Source organism: Lichenostomus cassidix, chromosome 9 (assembly GCF_008360975.1).
Source record: "Lichenostomus cassidix isolate B80296 chromosome 9, HeHo_3.0, whole genome shotgun sequence".
Taxonomy (NCBI): domain Eukaryota; kingdom Metazoa; phylum Chordata; class Aves; order Passeriformes; family Meliphagidae; genus Lichenostomus; species Lichenostomus cassidix.
The window spans coordinates 15,569,110-15,587,983 of NC_139490.1; the positions used below are offsets into that span (position 1 = coordinate 15,569,110).

The 18,874-nt window shown below is 39.5% G+C and overlaps 2 protein-coding genes across 5 annotated transcripts in view; one reads left to right on the top strand and one right to left on the bottom strand.

Moving 5' to 3' along the window:
- The window catches only part of COL4A4 (collagen type IV alpha 4 chain), a 64,068-nt gene extending 58,579 nt beyond the window's left edge, over positions 1-5,489 (top strand). For both annotated transcript variants that reach the window (XM_085069609.1, XM_085069607.1), the window contains exons 46-47: positions 1,633-1,919; positions 2,524-5,489. In XM_085069609.1, the coding sequence (XP_084925735.1) occupies positions 1,633-1,919; positions 2,524-2,787 (551 nt within the window). In that variant the 3' untranslated portion in view covers positions 2,788-5,489. The remainder of the gene's footprint in view (positions 1-1,632; positions 1,920-2,523) is intronic.
- A 4,609-nt stretch (positions 5,490-10,098) lies between these two features.
- The window catches only part of RHBDD1 (rhomboid domain containing 1), a 29,241-nt gene continuing 20,465 nt past the window's right edge, over positions 10,099-18,874 (bottom strand). For 2 of the 3 annotated variants that reach the window (XM_085069612.1, XM_085069613.1), the window contains exon 7: positions 10,099-12,353. In XM_085069612.1, coding sequence (XP_084925738.1) covers positions 12,241-12,353 — 113 coding nt within the window. In that variant the 3' untranslated portion in view covers positions 10,099-12,240. Of the gene's footprint in view, positions 12,354-13,052; positions 13,099-18,874 lie in introns of all 3 variants that reach the window. The other variant, XM_085069614.1, reaches the window with a different exon arrangement.

Here is an 18,874-nt window from a genome sequence, read left to right on the forward strand (position 1 = left end):
TGAACTTGGTTATGCTGCCCTATTGTCACCTATTTAAAATGGCTTTCTGCTGCCATGCAATTGAATGAAAAAGTATTTCTACCTCTAAGTAGAAATGGAGACATGAGCGGTTTATTTCACTTATCCCAGCTCATTTTAGGCTGTCTTTGAAGTTACTGGAGAGATTTTCCTAGGTCAGAAATCTCATTTGGCCACTCTGAACTAATTCCCTGGAGGACCTACTCATTTTTTACTGTAGACACAGCTTGGGAAAAAGAGCTGGTTAAGTTAGGTAAGTACAGTTGGGCAGTATAACTAAGCTTTACAAGTAAATTATGCATCGTGTGCAGCAGAATCCTGTGCTTTTAAGTGTCAGAAACTAATATTTTTTGTAAAAGCCAAAGCCAAATTTCTCCCAGAGACAGCTCCTTTTGGTGCCTTGGGTAAGTCTTCTACAATTCTGACAAAAATTAGATGTCTAAATAAGCTGCCTTACTTGCAGACTGAGGAACTGATTGGTGGCAATTTGCACAAAAAAGTTTCCTAAATTCTTGTTGACTTGTTATACAAGAGGCAGAGAAGTCTCCAAGGAGGAAAGATCAAGGACCTAATAAGCTGAACAAAAAAGAAGTGTTTAAAAGAGCAATAAAAAGAGCTATTTTTAGAATAGCAGTGATGTTTTAGAATGTTTTCACTATTGTGTATTTGGCATTCCCCAGGAGAGCCAGTTGCTAACAGAATGCCTCATAACAGCAGTGAAAATATGATTCAAAGGGAACAGAGTCCTTGTCTCCTGTGTGATTTTGCAGGCATTTTCCCTACTCAGGCTGCACCAGATCCTTCATTAGTACTGGAATGGAATATTATCAGTGATTAACATAACTGGCTTCTGTAAAGAAATGTCACATCTTTAATGAAGGTGTTTGGGTTTGGGGGCATTACAGAAAACACTTCACACACTAAGTTTAAGGCAGAACTTTGTGCAGTGATTATTGCTAACTAAATAGGCCATCAAGAAACTGTTCTAAATTCAGTTCTGGAAGAAGTTTACCTCAGAAGGATGCACTGGTCACTTCTTGGTTCCCACTCTGCCTGAGGCAAATTTTGCAGGACTGGCTCTGCAAAATCCCTCAATCCTTTAATTTTTCACTTTGGGAGTCTGAGAAACCTTTCTGGAAGGCAGTAGGACAGCTGCTGAGATTTTAGCTTAATGCACTTCTAGTAACGGCTTGTCATACTGCACAAAATTTTTTCTATTTATCAGCATTGTCATTTGGTTTCTCACTGCTCCTAATGAGTTTGTAAATAGCTGATCTCCTTTTAAACCAACCACCACCTCTTGCCTAATTTATTTTTCAGTGTTGGCACAGCTAAGAAATTTGTTAACATAACTGTTTCTCATGGTGACAAACTACATCATGTTTAAATATCAGATCAACACAATTAAATATTACTGGTCACAGGGAGAGACTTACTGGTAAAAGGTCTCTGTTTTTCATGTAGACATTTTGGTGGAGGGCTTGGGAGGTTTAACATCTGTGGATTACCTAAGTCCTGCCGAGATACATAGCTTTGCAGCAACATATGCCAGAATGCTATTTTCCAACTTACCTAGAAGGTGGAGTAATTTGCATCACTTGTTGTTATTTTCAGGTCTGGCAGGATCCTGCCTGCCTGTGTTTAATACCATGCCATTTGCTTACTGCAACATCAACCAAGTGTGTTACTATGCCAGCCGAAATGACAAGTCCTACTGGTTGTCCAGTGCTGCTCCCCTGCCGATGATGCCTCTGTCCGAGGAGGAAATCCAGCCCTACATCAGCAGATGTGCTGTGTGTGAGGCCCCAGCACAGGCAGTGGCACTTCACAGCCAGGACCAGTCAATTCCTCCCTGCCCACTCAACTGGAGGAGCCTGTGGATAGGATACTCTTTTTTGATGGTGAGAAAGGGGGTGCATGGTTATATAGACACGTTTCTGGCATGCAACTTTTGTATTCTAAAGATTAGAAGATTTTTAGCTCTGAAAAAGAAATTGTCCAATGTCTAGCAAACATTAAAGAGGAAAATTCACAAGAAGCAAGACAAGGGTTAGTTCCAAATTGCAGAACATGGCTATAGCTACATACACTGTACCCAAAGCCTTAAGATTCACATTTCTTAAAATTACAAAGGTTTTGCCTGCTTGTCTGTAATAAACAATGGGGTTTGCATGTACAAAGATATAATTCTCCGAATGAGAGCTCCAGGTCTTTTTAATGCCACCCTCAAATTACATTTACAGCAGTCTGGGTAACAACAACGTTCAGAATCAACCCAGACTACTCCTTCCTTCAATTTGATAAATACCTGAAAAATAAGTGAACTGGCTCTAGACTTTGAGATTAATTTATTACAGAGCCAATTAAGATTTTCTCCAGTAAAAGAAGCTTACTCCAATTTAGGATTACAAAAACAGCACAATTAAAAGCAAATAGAGAAAAATATGAACATAATTTACCTATTGTTCATGCACAGTTATCAAGCTCTCTCTTTGTTCTTTCCAGCACACTGGATCTGGTGATCAGGGTGGTGGACAGTCCCTTATGTCACCTGGGAGCTGCCTGGAAGACTTCAGATCTGCACCATTCATCGAGTGCCAGGGCCAGCGGGGAACGTGTCAGTTCTTTGCTAATGAATACAGTTTCTGGCTGACCACCGTGATGCCTGAGCTGCAGTTTGCATCAGCCCCCATGTCAGGGACTCTTAAAGAAGGACAAGAGCAGAGGAAAAAAATCAGTAGATGCCAGGTATGCCTGAAGCATGGCTAACAAACAAACCAAAACCCGGCATCTAGAGAGGGAGGCTTGTGTGAGGATGAACAAGGTGCTAAAGGTTTAAACAGAAGTTAATGTTTGAACACATTTGAAAGTGTGCAGCACTGTTCTCTTTGTTGGAATGGATGTATAAGACTGAAAGATGAGGGATCTGTTAAACCTCATCCACTCGTGTACACATCCACAGGCAGTAAAATCTAGTGTTAAATAATTAAGAAAAGATGAAAAACTCTGTCACAATGGAGTCCACTGCCATAATGTACAGGGAACAAGGTGAGCTTGGAGGATTGAGTCCAGCTGGGAAGACCAAGGACACTATACCTGTTGTGCAGCACAATGGATTTCCTGTTAGAAATGGCATTTACAGCAGAAAGAATATGTGCATTTATATGGCATATTATAAATATTTATCCATATCGATAGAAATGTGCAAATATACAAATGTCAAAGCCCTGTAGCTGAAATTCCTAAGCTAAAGAAACTTTGCACTTGCTGTTTCTGAGGGAAGGGAAAAATGTAATTGTTGAAAAATAATCTCATAATAAACAACAAAGATCAAAGTCTTTTACCACTGCAGCACTGAACCAAACTGTGAAAGAACTGTTAATTGGGCTTTCATAAGCAACAAAAAGCTGCAAATCCATTTAACAGCAGATTATGTAAGAAAATAAAATTAGGTGAGATAACAAATCCTTAAAAACCTGTATTTGTATTTACAATTAATTTCTAAGAGCAGTTACATCAAATTATTAAGCTCTAATCCAAGTTCCTGAAGAAACAAAGCAATTTCTAATATTAATTGAAAAGAAAGCGTGACATGGTGATAAAATGGGTGAACTTATCTGAGAGAGGAATATAAGAAGTGTTAGGACAATAAATTGTGTTCATTTTTGCTTGTTTGTTTGTAAATACACCACCAAAAAAAGAACCATCACCATTAAGATCCTTATGGAGTAATGGCTGTGGAGATCCATTTTAAAAGCACTGATTGTAAAAATGTTCATGTCCTAAAGCACTAATCACCTTTTTCAAAAGTGAAAACACATTTGTACCTCCTTCATTCAGCTGTAAAAGCAGAATTATTCAATGGTTCCATATCATAGAGACACATCTGAAAACACAGAATGCAAATGGAGAATCCGTCATGTGCAGAAAGGCCACAAATGCTTCTTTTACCACTTAAATAAGCTACATTTTACTAGAATGAAATCAAATGCTTTTTCCAGCACTTTTCATTTCAATTTGAGTTCACTGAGGTGCCCCCAGCAAAATGATTTTCAAGGAAACTGTGATCCTCATCCAAGGGTCCTAATTCAAAGCAACCTCCCTCTGAAGCCATCACGAGTACAACAGGCTGATCAGCCAATTTAAAAGCTGGATACACAAACTCAAAGAGCAGGAAAGACAGACATTCCAGTCTCAGCCAGAGGAAAATAAAACAGTCAGAGGATAAGTCCATTCGAGTGTAAATACATCTGACTGTGCAACTTCCTCCTGACACAACCAGCCAAACCTCTCTGATGTGCTGTGCTTACATGGTGGTCAACTGACTCCTCTGCCCTTTCACCTGGGCAAGGGCCAGGAGCCCTCCTGGGTATTGCCCCATTGCCACCTGTCCCAGGGAACATTTCCCTCAGGTCCTAGAGCCTGCTGGGACAGGGCACACCTCGGTTCACTGCTGGCTGATCCTACTGTCAGCACTGTCAGATCTGACCCCTGAGGAGAGGCCAATCACTGCCGTTGAACTGGATGCAGGAATTCCATCCCCTCCTGATTCAGGCAGCATCCCACCAGCAGGGGAGAGCAGCTCCAGTTTGGCTCAGGAGCATCCAGAGGGAAGAAAGCAGCAGGTGGAGAGGAGCACCAGTGCTTGGGTCACCTGTTCTCCAGGGTGTGCAATCTGTTTCCAAAAAGGCCTCAGCTAAAGCCACAGGGGCTGGGAGCTGCAGCTGCTGTTCGCAGTCACAGGAACAAACACCCAATGGCTCAGGTGATGGATCCATTTCCTCAGTGGATTTAGGTGATTACACACTGAGATCTCAGTTGAGCATTACCTGACTGTGCTCATCAGCTCCTCCATCACTCATTTGCAGCCTCTTTTCAGGGGACAAATTCTGGAGAGGGGCTGTGGCTTCTTGGGAAGGCAAAATGGGGCTTTTGGTATAAACTGCACTGAGGTAAACAACAAACAAAACTTTATATACTGTGTTACTGCAAACCTGGTCATTAAGATAAGCTGAAGACAAGGGAATGAAATGGGGTTTTGGAATTGCATCTGTGTTCACCTAACTTGAACAAATGCACAGAAAAATCTTAAAAACATCAGCAAAAAACCTCACCAATAATTTCAATAGGCCATTTCACAGCATTTTACCATGTTGCTCTTTTGCTTGCTTTAAAGACATCACACAAACCAGTCATATTTCTGTATTATTTTGATGCAGAGTTTTTGCACCTGTGCCAGTTCCATTTTACTACAGTCTGTAAGAACACATATAGGAAATGTATTTTTAAGCTACTACTGATAGGTCAAATATTTCATAAGTGTACAAATTCCTGTTCCATGCTCGGCTAACTCCATAAGGCATTTGTCAGAAATACTGTACTAATTCAAAATGAAATTGCAGATAACTTGCTTAATATTACATAGCAAGTAAAACAGATCAAAGTATAAAGCAGCAGATGCTTTAACTCTGCAATCATTTGTCCAGTGACTTTAAGCAGAAAAATAATTGGTAAATTATTCATAGGGAACCTCTTTATGAAATTATGTGTGAAAAGGTATAGCTGAAACTGTTATGAGTAAAAACGCTCCTAAAAGCAGTGGCCTTGTGCTAGTCCTTGAAGTCCTTATTACCCTTCCTATGGCATTTGAGTTTGGATCTTGTGTAGTCCTGGTGAAGAAGTGAATTTTATCCTCAACAGCAGGCAGGATATTAACAGCAACATAGAAAATTATGCCGGCTGCACTTGGAGGTCACTGGAATTGGAGCCATTTGGTGTGAACTGCCTTGGGATGAAATGCAGAACCAGTGATTTCCAGTGAGGATATTTGCTCGCCCTTCATCCTGGCAAACCATGCCAGTCAATCCCTTCAGTGAGCCACAGGCAGGCTGAAGCTTCTGGGGGCCAGAGTTGTTCCAGGTACAAAGTGGTTTCTCTGTGCTGCACCTTCATTCTCACTCTCTTCCTGTGCTCTGACATTGTTCCTCTGTGGGCTGCAGCCCTTTTGCCAGAGTACCTGCACTGGCATGAGGCATTCCCGGAATGACATTATCATGTGCAAGAAGTTTAAGCAAAACTGGTCCAGGAATTCTTCCAGGGTAAACTCCTAACCAAAAACCTTCTCTTCTACTTTGGCTGGGTCATAAGCACCAGAAGAAAACAGAAGTAGTATCAAAAGAGTCAAACCCCAGAATTCCTATAGTCCAGACATTTTTTTGTCTGTATTTAAGCCAAAGTAATCAAACCTTCTATCCATTAAGCCAGACAGCTCACTTGTTTGAAAAAGATCCCCCTAAAGCTTTAAAGCACACTCTTGAGCAGACTGAATGTGCTCTGCATCACACCTGCTCTGGGCACACAGGGCCAGCCTGCAGGGACCGTGCCAGCGCTCCAGCACAGTGTGTGGGGCCACACCAGCAGCCCTCAGCAATGCTCCAACTTGTACCATCATCCACATTCAGGGCATAACCACAGCCATCTGGGAATTTGTTTCTGTTCTTTCACATGACCACTTCAGACTGACGTCCCAGACTGACTCCCAGCCTTTCCAGGGCTTACAAGCAATCCTTAAGTAACTTGTAACTCCACTCAGAGGACCTTACATAGACAAATGCTGCACAGATGAGGACTTCTGTTCTAAGGCTTGACTTGCATTAGAACTGTCTCAGCAAGACAGAAAAAAACATTCAAGATGGGGAGGATCTGTAATGGAGAACAGCTGTTTTCAAGAAAAAGGATCTCTCCAAAGCCAGCTGTGACAAGCAGCAGTCAGGCAAGGACAGAGCCCATCAGTCTTCAAAATAATAAAAAAATTCTGACAGCTCTGGTAAGAACTTTCCAGCAGGTGAAGCAATTGCTTCATCAAACTGGGGATCTATTACATGACTGGATCTGATTTCAGAAATCAGCATTTTAAACTGACCAAACAACAAAAACAGCTGCTGAAATTCTGCCCACCTGAACCATCTGGAAAACTAGCCAGGTGGAGAAAAAAAATCCCCATCAGCACTCCAACAGATGCTGCTCCATATTCATATTTAACAGCTTTCCCCTTTCCTAGTCACTTCATCCAGATGTTCAGAAGGTACTGGAAGTTCAGTTGGAGGTGATATTTTTAAGTGCAAAGTAAAAACAACTCTATATTTATTATTGAACATGTTAAACAAACGTGGTTCCTCCATGTGAGCCAGCTCACACACCTCACAGCAAAGCTCACCTGGCACTTGACCACAGACTGCCCCACTGCTTCACAAAAGGAAGACAGGCTTGAGCTTCGTGGGATTTGAAAAGCCACATATTTAAATGTTTTCCACAGATTCACTGAGGCAGAAATGCAGACCATGTGAGACAAAATCCTGACTAAGTCCTAAAGGAAGACCTGCAGTAAGGTACCACCCTACAGACTCTCTGCAGAGTGCCCCTGTGTGGTACTCCTGGTTGCTTTATAGCAAGGTTTGGAATGAAGCAATTAAGTCCCAAACTGACATCAGGTTCAGCTTGGCAAAACAAAGTTTCGGTACACAGGAAAACAAGATCTTTTCCAGAATTTAGTCTTCTATGCACTAATGACAAACACCACTCCTAAGGGGTGTTTTCACTGAAGTGGAGATGAAACTTATTCAGAGGCAGAAATCAATTAAATGGTGATAGGAAGTGAAGAAATTAAAAATGGCTACTCTGTGGCAGTTGCAGCTGTAGTCTGTTAGACTCTACACATTGCATTTTAAAACTACAGAGCAAATTAGGATTTCAGAACATTTTAATTCTATTGTGCTTAAACATTTGAGATGCATGTAAAAAAGTGGAATAGATGCAATAAATGGTACCAGATGTTACAGAACTTTAAGCCATAGACAGCTTGTATCTCTGCATAAATGATGTCAACACAGCCTTCTCAGCTGCAGAACTTCACACATAAATATTTACTTTGCAATTTTTAAAATTCAGCAAACAGGTAATTTCATACTCATTAATATAGTACGGATTTAGGGGCTTTTCTTTCACTTGTTCAATGGGTAAGGAAGGAAAACAGGGATTCACAGAAGCTGCCCACACCAATCTCTCTTTAATGATCCCTGTAAGGAATGGTTTGGTGAAGGACCAGACCTAACCCAACATTGGGCACTAAGGCAAGAACATTTACTGCTGACCTGCCCAACAGCCCTGAAGGAGTACTTGTTTTATCTGCTCCAAAAAGACAGAAGGAAATTCTCAAATATCACTAGCTTAGTAGAAAAGCTATCTACATGTTTAGAAATATTTTGTTTACATTCATTTTGCTGCAAATTAGGCCAATTTCTGCTTGTAAATAGACGAGAGAACTGAGCTTACCGATGTTCTTGTACAGCAGCAGAATGCTGTCATATGTATCCTTGATCTGTTTTTACTAACCCAATTACTTTACCAATCTCAGCACATCCTATAAACAAAAATACCATAACTATATTAGATTTGTGTAAAAAACTGTCTTTCTCCAGTTTCTCCAGCTCCTGAAAAGAGTAAATGGATATCAGTATTTATTGTATAGCCTTTTAGAAAGCTTGACACTCCTTTAGAAACAGCTCCTATGACTGAAAGCTCAGAAGTGTTAATATTTTCTTGCCTTCTGAAGTCTGGTAACAAATAAGAAATAACCATTTTTTTAAAATATAGGGAACAATGAGAAGCTTATAATAAACCCATGCAATGATTCTGTCCTTCATGTCTGCACACTCCAGAAGCCACAGCACAAACACGAGGATCTGCTTGCCAGCTGTTCTGCAGAAGCACGGGTCACACTCTGTCACTGTGCTGAACAAAAATGGGTACAATTCCTCAGTCATGGAATCAGAGGGGAGAATGAACTGCAACCCCCATTGCCATCCCCTCTCAACAGCAGGAGGGGCAGCTGGACCCAAATGGTTTCCTAAGCTGTCACTCCTGGTGTCACTCTGCCGTGCTGTGCCATCTCCACACTCCCACCTCTGGAGTGCCAGCAGGTTCAAAGGGTCAGCAGTTCTGTTATTATATCAACAGAATATACACACTTGGCACATAGGGGTATCATAATTAAACAGAGCAAGGGATGGCCACAGAAAGTTACTTTAGGCCTGCAGGAAAAAAAAAAAAAATCACAAAACTACCCTAAAGTGACCAGTGCCTTCACTGTCTCCTACTATACCCTTTATGTCTGTAGGAACATTGTTTCCTTGGCATTCTAAGGGGCATTTTTTCCCCTTAGGAGAAGTGGTGCTACCAGGGAAAACAGCACACAGACACAAAACCACAGTATTTGCCTGTGCTTAAAGACAAGATGGAAAAGGGAAAAGGATTTTACAAGCTAAAAACACAGTTCTTTCATCACATCTTAATTCTGGTTGTGAGAAACCCTTATTTATTAACAGTAATATGTTAGGTCATTCAACCATTAAATTTCAAGAATGTGCCCATTAACAAGTCTGCTGATTAGGATTAATTAGGGAGTGGAATTTCTTACATGGTACCTGATCACAGAGCTTACAGGAAGTACAAAAAACTCACAAGAAATCACAGCTCCGACAACAAAGGAATCAAACTGCAGATGCTGAAATATTTTATACAAAGCTATGTTTTCTTAAAGAGTCCTTACTTGAGGCAGTCAGGCAGTGACCAGGGCCAGAGAATAAACAAGGTCCAACACCAACCTGGGCAACTGCCCTTACTTTTTGTCCCTGAAGAGACCAAATGCAGAGCATGTTGGGGATTCATCCACCACATTTGCCCTCAGCAGTGCTCTGAAACCTAAATTGATGAGGGCTTTAATGGCAAAAGTCCTACTAAGGAAACAAGAACAGTTTGGGTTGGAAGGGACCCTTAAAGGCCATCCAGTCCAACCCACATGCAATGAGCAGGTGTTAATAAACCTTCCTAATACTGTAAGTACCAGAACTTTTCGATGATCTAACTAAAAAACTTTTCCTAAATTAAAAAGAAAACAAAGTTAATCCCAATACAATCAACCTGCCCCCTTGGTATCACAAGTCTTCATTTCTAACAACATGGCAGCAGCTCTCTCATTTAAAATACACACCTTATTAATTACTACAATTAAAACCAAACAGCTTCAAATGTTACAAAAATATTTATTTCAATTCTGTATACAAAAAAATGTCAAAACAACAGAACATTTATTAGTACTGACAATTTTTGTGAATATTTAATGGCATGTATTTCTAAGCTCACTTTACAAAACCAAGTGCTTATAGAATTGTAATCAGGTTTTTGATTTTCCTTAAGTATCTTTTTCCAGCTGACTAGCAGCTCATCCTGTGCTTTTAAATAAGTAAAATATCAGAGCTTAACACACACAGTACATTACACTGCAACTTTTGACCAGAGCATGAAAAGATTTCTGAGGAACCAATACTACATCCTTCTCATTTACATCTAATTATCACCTGCTGAGAAAAATGTGCAGGTTTTTGAGACTTGTTTTCAGTGAACACAGAAAAGTTAGCTTCTATAAAGGTGTCTGCAGTTTTATTCTGTGGCTATTGCATATATACAAAAACAACCAAGCCCAAGAATACACCAGAAATCAACATTCTCTCTGTACCTGAAGTTCCACTGCAGTTGTGCTTGTTGGGTCCCAAAACCCCGAGCCCAAAAGTCTGCATTCTGATATTTGTGCTTTTCCCAGCAAACAAGAGATTCCCCTAAATACATTAGCTACAAAAGGAAGGATTTAGTGCAATTTAATTAAATAACACAGTAAAAAATTTACTTTCCGAATATTTTTCTATATGAAAAATACAGCACTGCTTTTTATAGTCAAAAGATACCTCATAGAAAAGTAGACTTCATAAAGAACAGGTTGGTGAAACCCTTAAATTGCTCATCCTAATGCTCTACTCCATCAGTGTTGATCAGGAGACTCCAACAGGTCTGTGTCAAAAGCCAACAACCCAATTATTCTTCTGCAATCACACCCCTCCATGACTGCAAATAGTTTTAGAGGAGCATTACCAACTTCTTTCACTCTGAAGATAAAATGCTTGGACAAGGAGTGATTTTTCAGTGTGATACTGGAACCAGACCCCCCAGGTTCATCAGTTAACATTAACAGGCAGCAGAGCCACAGGCAGGACGGCCTCATGTAGAGGGTCTGCCCAGAGGGACAACTGAGCTCTCAGGTCTCCTCTCAACTCCTCTGGTTGGGCAGGGAAATTCTGGAAAATGTAGAATTTAAGGTAGTCTGTATTAGGCATGATGTCCACAAATCTACAAACTTTCAGATCTGTCACTGGTCTTCAAACAAGATAAATGTTGAGAAATAGTGGAATATGTAAAGCTGCATGAACAGCATATACAGAATAAAATTTCCAAGCCTTCTTTGAAAGGGAAATAGACATTTTAAAAATATATATTACTAAATAAATATATGATTTGTATGGCATAGCCACCTACATTTACACAAAATTCCTAACAAATTATTTCAGCTCTGTAAAGGGCAGCAGTTTTTGATTTAAAACATAAATATTAAGAAAGGCTTTAGGAAATTGTAAGTAGTTACAACCCAGTTTTATCACATACAAGCTCAAGATAATATGGTGTGTTTTGAGGAAGACTGCAACACTGAAGTTTGTATTCAATAATTCCTTGGTAAGGACAGCAGGGGAAAGATAGCTGCAGCTGTTTGTCACAGCTTGGAAGACTACTCAAGAACTTAAGCCTAGACTCACATGACCTAGCCACTGTCATCAAAGCAATCTTTTCAAGTGTCATTTCACATGGCAATCCCAAAAAATGAGCTGGTCATCATAGGTAACTGAGAAAGATTTGTAAGGAAAAATTGCATAGTTTTAAAGTTACATAGAAAATGTAATGTTTCAGCTGCAATGGATGAAGAAAACATGTTGTGTGAGAACATCAGCCGTCAAGAAGCCAAGGAATTCTTAAAGCTACACAAAATAACGTAAGGAAAAAAAGACAGTTTGGTAAAACGATCAGTCTTCTTCCAAATTTAAGGTGCATTAAGATGGAGACAGCCAAAGATCACATTTTGATTCTTATCTCACACTTCTTATTCAAGTTCCAGCTTTGAGTTTGAACTCACAAAATCCTCGCAGTTTTGCAACAAGTAGTAAAAATAATGGGAGAAAGATCATAAATTATTCTGCAAATTACAGATTACAAATAAATCTGTAAATATTTTGGTGAGTCTGAACAGCACTTTACAATTTACATCAACACCTGCCAACTTCATCATCTGTCAAACCTCCGCAGCCTTTGCCTTCTGATTTGCTCTTCTGAACGCTCAGGTGGGAACCAAAACCCATAAGGTCGCCGCTCATTATTGTGGGTCCCTCCACCAAAATCTGCAAGACACAATGAAAAACAACTGTTATTTTGTTCTGTAATAGGAGAAATATGCACATATGTCCTGCAAGCCAAAGCATCACAACACAAAGGAGACAGGGAATTGAATGTTTTCAATTCTGATGGTTTCAGGGCAATTACAACTTCCAGAAACTGCTCTTAAAGACAGTCCAAAACCAGAAAAACCCCCCAAACAATAAAACTCCCACCACCCAAAAAAACACCCCAACCCAACGACAAAACCAAACCAAACAACAAACCACAACCAAAAAAAAAAAAAATCTAACAAGTATTAACCCATTAATAATAACATGTATTAACAAGTATTCACATTTTTCACCATCCCTACTTTATACAGTAAACTCCAGAATGTGAAACTATTTCAATGTCCTCAGCAGTTGCTTCTGGCAAAAGCAGCTTTTGTGTTTGCTTTTAGTTCCGAGTCCAACATGTGCAGACCCACAGCAGATGCACACACAGCTCCCACCCCAGCTGGCAGCAGTTTCACAAGGGAAGGACACGTGGCAGCTCAACCATACAAACTGTAAGCAAAATAATCTGAGCAGCAAGAGCACACCAAGTCCCAGAGTTCTGAGTCCTGGCACCCCAAGAGGAGCCAGGACAGGCTATTCCAGCAGCTTTCCAGAATTCACATCAAGTCACCCAGCAAAGAACCAATGCAAGGCTTGGTTACTCACACCAGCTCAGCTGAGGGGCTCTGGGAAACAAAAATCAGTCTGCCTTCTGAGTAAGTACAGTATTAAAAATAAGCAAATTAGCTTTAAAGGTAATAAAACCTTTCTAACATTCAGTATTTCTTAAAATTTCACCTACACCACACAGGGTCAAAGCTACATTGTAATATATTTAATAATTTATTTTTAAATCGTCATAATCAAACTATTTACATTTTTTAAAAATTATTTTCAGTAGAACAATTGTCAATTAAATGTCAATGTTTCTTATGAAAACATTTATTTTTCTATACAGCATCCCTGGTTAATTTTTATTTAAGGAAATAGATACCACTTACACAGTTAAGACAAGTCCTTGCAGAGTCCCCATAAAATATGCTCAACACCTCAAATATACATGTGCTTTAATGATCATTATGAATAGAATGAGGTCTTATAAAAATGATGAAAAATGCAAATATGTTGACCCAAAAATAAAAGACTAGACAATATATTTTGAAAAGCTTTATGTTAAAGAAAAGTCTGGATGTGAAGTTTTAAATATATGTATTTGTATTTGCATGTATATATTTAAATTATCCTGTTACCTAAAATAGTTCCCTGACACCTTTTTTCTTTTAATTACAGCAGAAATATTAATGAAATAACACCTTTATCTTATCAAAATGTTTATAAGCCACAGTGTTCAGAAATGGTAATTAGGCCACTGCTACTACTGAAACACCACCTGACGTCTGTGCAAGAAACAAACACAGGCTTTTCAACACATCAGCAGAAAACATTAAAGACTAACAGATTTCAGGATTGTATTTAAATTATTTGGAAAACTGCAACACCAGATGATAGACAAAACCAAAGGATATAGCACAACAAACTTAGAACAAACCATTAACCCTTGCATAGTATATTTAACAAATAATTTTATTGTGAACTAGAGCTATATTCTGTGAATACAGGAGATTGAGACCCCCATCCCAATCCTGTCACTCTGTGTAGGAGTTTCTTTTGTTATTAGAGTTCACAATTAAAGGACTTTGGACCAAAACAAGAAAATCACTAACTGCAACAGATGTAACTAAACCTAATTGTATAAATGCAATACAGACAAAGCTTTAATAACCTTAAATATTTTCATCCACATGTTAAATAAAAGTGCTTATCCTGCCTGAAATGCTCCCTGCAGTTTGGCACCACAGCACATCCCTGTGAAGAGGCACAATGGACAATGCCTTGAGCACTGGTTCAAGGGTTACCCAGCACATCAAAATCAGAAACTGATTGAGACAAGACAGTCTCAAATGAAGGTGACAAAACTGATCTCTTTTTAACATTCTTTTGCCCCACTATGAACAAGAAAGGAACTCAGAGGAGAAAGCTGAGAAGGTTTTGCTCACAGCTCACCAGCCTGGAGTGCCAGTGCTGCCACTGAGTGTGCCCAGCCCTGCTTCCTGCTCTTCCTTTGGCCCTCACCCACACCAAGATTTACAGGAGGAGCTGCCTGTACAGTAACCAGGACATGCATAGCTTGTTACCTGCTAAGATTTGTTTACTGTTTCTCTCATTTCAAGCATCTGCAATACAACTCTGTCACCCTTTGACAGCACAACACACTCTCTGAGGATTTTCACTCTAACAGTGATCAGCTCAAAGCCCCTTCCCCAGACCTTTTCCACATATTCCCAGCACTTCAAATGCTAAAACACAGGCGCCAGATGCATGATCCAGGAGAGCAGACAGAAGATGTGAAAAAGCTAACATTGTTAGTGATAACAACTCATTGCTTAGAATTTCTCAGTGGAAACAGCAAGCCTCCAAATGTGATGGAAAGTATCAGTTTTTCTAGTAACAGTCAATACTAGGAAAGAAAGGAAAAAAATAAAACCCAAAGAACTTTTGTGTCCCAAAAGAAAGCACTCAGGGGAAAGCACACACTTGATGTCACTGGGATCAGTAGTTCAGATACATCAGCTGAACAGACAATCCACACCTGCTCTGCTGAATATGGTAGAGAACCTCCAGCCAGCCCTGCTGCACAGGCAAGCACAAAGCAGCACGTGGATTTCACAGGAACAGAGACATGGATTTGGCTGTGGCAAAGCAAAGTAGAACTGTTGCAACCAGCTGGTAGTGCAAATGAGCCATCCATTTAGTCCTCACCTGTACACTGCCCCCTGATCACTGAGATCAGATGTAAGGACAACCTGAAACAGGCCACCCTGTCAGTGTAATGGCAATACCTGGAGCATGTGTGTAGAGGATGCATTTTTTTCCACTGCAGGAAATTCAGCATAAGGAAGATAAATCACCCGGTCATCTTAAAGGGTGAGCCAAACAGACAAAATCTCCACATGGGGTTGTAGTTCTGCTTGTAGTTCAAGCCACAGAAGTGTTACATCAAACACATTCACTTGATTTTTCCTCTTCTCTGAAGTTATGACCTTAGGTTTAGGTTAGATAATAGGGTTTGCAAGTCAGTTTCTCTAAGATTCAGGGAGAATTTAACAAGCTACCAAACTAGGAAAACTACTAGTAGAAATATACAATTAGGTCTGATGCGGCTAGATAAGAGGAGTGCAGCAAGTAAGTAGCAGTGGTATTACAAGACAGTATATCTCTATCTCTTTTTCATGCCAGCTTTAGCTGTGTTACAGAAGAATCTAGAACATTTCAGTTGAACAACTTACCATTTTCAGTACCACCATCTGTCCTGGCACTTGTGAATGTGGTACCCATACAAAAACAAACTATACAAATGCTTAAAAACCCATACAAAGAACAGACACTTCTCATTTCCAAAAAACCTCTTACTTTTGTAGAGGCTTTGCTGTAGAAGATCATCAGACAGCAGCAATCTCTTTTGAACCCAGCAAGCGCCATACAGCTAACCAAACCATTGGAGAGCTCTGATCTGGATATTTGATCAAATGGCATAACAACTTTGAACACTTGCTTGGTTTTCATTTATACCAGTTTTATAGAAATTATCTCTTCCATAAATAGTATAGCCCTGCTAACTATGTTATAACAACAGGATGTAATTACAGTTCACAAACCCTCACTTGGGTGTGCTACAGTTCACATACAGTGTGCTACACTGTACATCTGACTTGCCTTGCTTTTTAATGCAAACTACCAATGTTTAAAGTGTTCTGTTTGAGGAAATTGAAGTTCTCTTCGTTTCTAAACATCCAAATACCTTTCTTCCCACAGAATCAACAAGGTTGGAAAAGACTTTTGGACTCATTGTGTCCAACCTATGACCCAACCCCACCATGTCAAGCAGTCCATGGCACTCAGTGCCACATCCAGTCTTGTCTTAAACATCTCCAAGGATGGTGACTCCACCACCTTCCTGGACAGCCCATTCCAACCAGATATTTTTGATGCATTTGGAATTAGAAGCAGCAAACTGGAGGGCAGAGAGAAGCCAGAGTTAAAAGCCTAGCGTTGCTCTACTCATTTAATCTCTTCCAGCCAATCAGTAGCGAAGTCTTGAGGTCAGTTTAAACAAACTATGTTTTTATTTTATTTTTTAATATTTATTTTTACTGAGTTGTACAGAGAGTCCTAAGGAGAGACAGTGCAGAGATTTTTCCTCCTTTCATAGTTAGAAGGACTAGAAGGCTTCCAGAAAGAGCTGAGACACACAAAACACAGCAACCTTTTCATTGTTTTATGTTGCACTAGAAGTCAGACAGAAACTACAATTGAATTTAAAAAATGGCAAAACTGCTTTTATTCTTTCCTGTTCTTCCCTCTTCAAAATGCAGGCATGCTATACAGCCTGAGAGATTTGGCTTTTAGTACTTATCACTGCCCAAGTTTTTCCTACTCAGCTCCAAGTAGACCACATTCATTAGCCTTTGCTATTGTTTCCAACACAGCCCTTTGAGTCTTTGTCAATGTATGAAAGAATTTTGTCATGCTAAGAAGTAAACTATTCTTCCTGGTGCTGATGCCAATATGCCTCATCTACAGACTTGAACATAACAAACTGGTGAAGAAGAGAAATGCAAGTAGCTACTGTTTCTGTGCTATGCTTTGGAACAGCTGACAAATGAAAAATCAAATTAGCAGGAAACTAGCTGAGGGTAATGAATTTAGAAGGAAAGTAACATACAATGAATCCAGATACAGCTGGATTGTTACAAGAGCAAGCCAGAACAATCTTGAACAGTCTCCCTCTCTCTCGTTTTTAAAAGGACAGGATAAAATTGAGAAATACACAAAACCATTCCCTCCCAAAAGTCTGATAATTTGCTTTGGATAGAAGAGGAGATGGCTAAGACTTAATCTTTAATCCCTTCATACTTGAGGACTTCTATATTTATTTTAATCATGCCTCAAAGTCTCATCTTTGCTGTATCAGTAGCACCAAAATAAACTCTTTTTAAAGTAAAATAAATTGTTAAAAGCACATTAGTAACATTTTTAGAAACCATCCAATCACTGCCTCATAAGCCAAAATCTTACTGTACACTCAGACCATCCATTTGCTACAAATTATCAATGCTACAATGCAGAAGTAAGAGGATAGGGACCACTGCTGGACTTGATGCCCTTCTGCAGAGAATTAAGGAGATTAGTTTTACAGCTACCTCCAGCTACCTTTTAGCTGGATACTGAAAATACTGCAGGATAGATGGCATAAAATAATCTCACTGCATTTCTGAACCATTTAATAGTTCTCCAGATGTTAATTCACATAAAACAAGGCTAAACTCATTATTCACTGAAAATGCTGATACATTAAATTACTTGTCTTTCTTTCCCAAGTAGTGAAAGGAATTGACTAACTCAAAAAACCCTGTATAAACATGCTACTTAACCAGTCCCTAGGCTAAGACAGACTGACAGCTATTCCTCTCCTCTGTAGTAAGAAAGCTATGAATAACTTCAGTTAAAAGAAGAATTTCAGGTGGGCTGTATATTTATCATAACGTAATAGAAATGTTTTGTTGATCTGCAAATGGTAAGATATCCTTTTCTTTAGAAAATGACTGATTTATTCAGTCAGACATAAAAAAAGTTCAGGTAATTTTTTAAATGGTCCCAATGAAAAAAATGTAAATCATATACATAATGTATACAATTAATCCACTGATAAACCAAAATTAAAATAGTAAATTCTGGGTAAATCTAAAATTAGGAATATTCACTGGCCTTAGTTTACCAGTAAAAACATCCCAAGACCAAATTTGTTAACATTTGCAAGAATCTTAATATACAAAACCCACTTTGTTTTCCTGTTACTGCATTTCTGCTTGCCCAACAAAGCCCCACAGCAACAAAGGAATTCTGAACAATATCCCTTTCCCAATGCCAAGCCTGAGAAACCCAGATGGATGGATGGAGATAGCAATGCAGACTGGAGCCACTCCCCAGCAGCTCCCACTTTCTCCAAGGGGAAGGCAGTGCTTTTGTGCAGCCCACACACAGCTCCTTCCAGTGATGCCCACAGCTGGGAAGCACAAGTGTCTGCTCTCCAGCAAGGTGATCCTGCCAAACCCACTGCAAAAGGAACAACTTTTCTTCCTTTATGAAAAAGTTACTGAGGGAAAAAAAAAAAATTTACAGAGACCACTGAAGTCAGAAAAAAGACTCCAATTTGTATCACTGAGTCGTGGATCAAAACACCAAGAGGTCTCTAACTTCTATATGCAAACCATGCTTTGAGAAGAGGTGTAGTGTGTATGCAAGCAAACCATCTCTAGCTACTTCCAAGATTTAACTACTTTTAGTATTTCCCTCCTGTTTTTATTGTCTCCAGCAGTTGAAACATCTGCAAGAAAGAAACCATCCAAAAGAATTGGCAGTACCTGCAA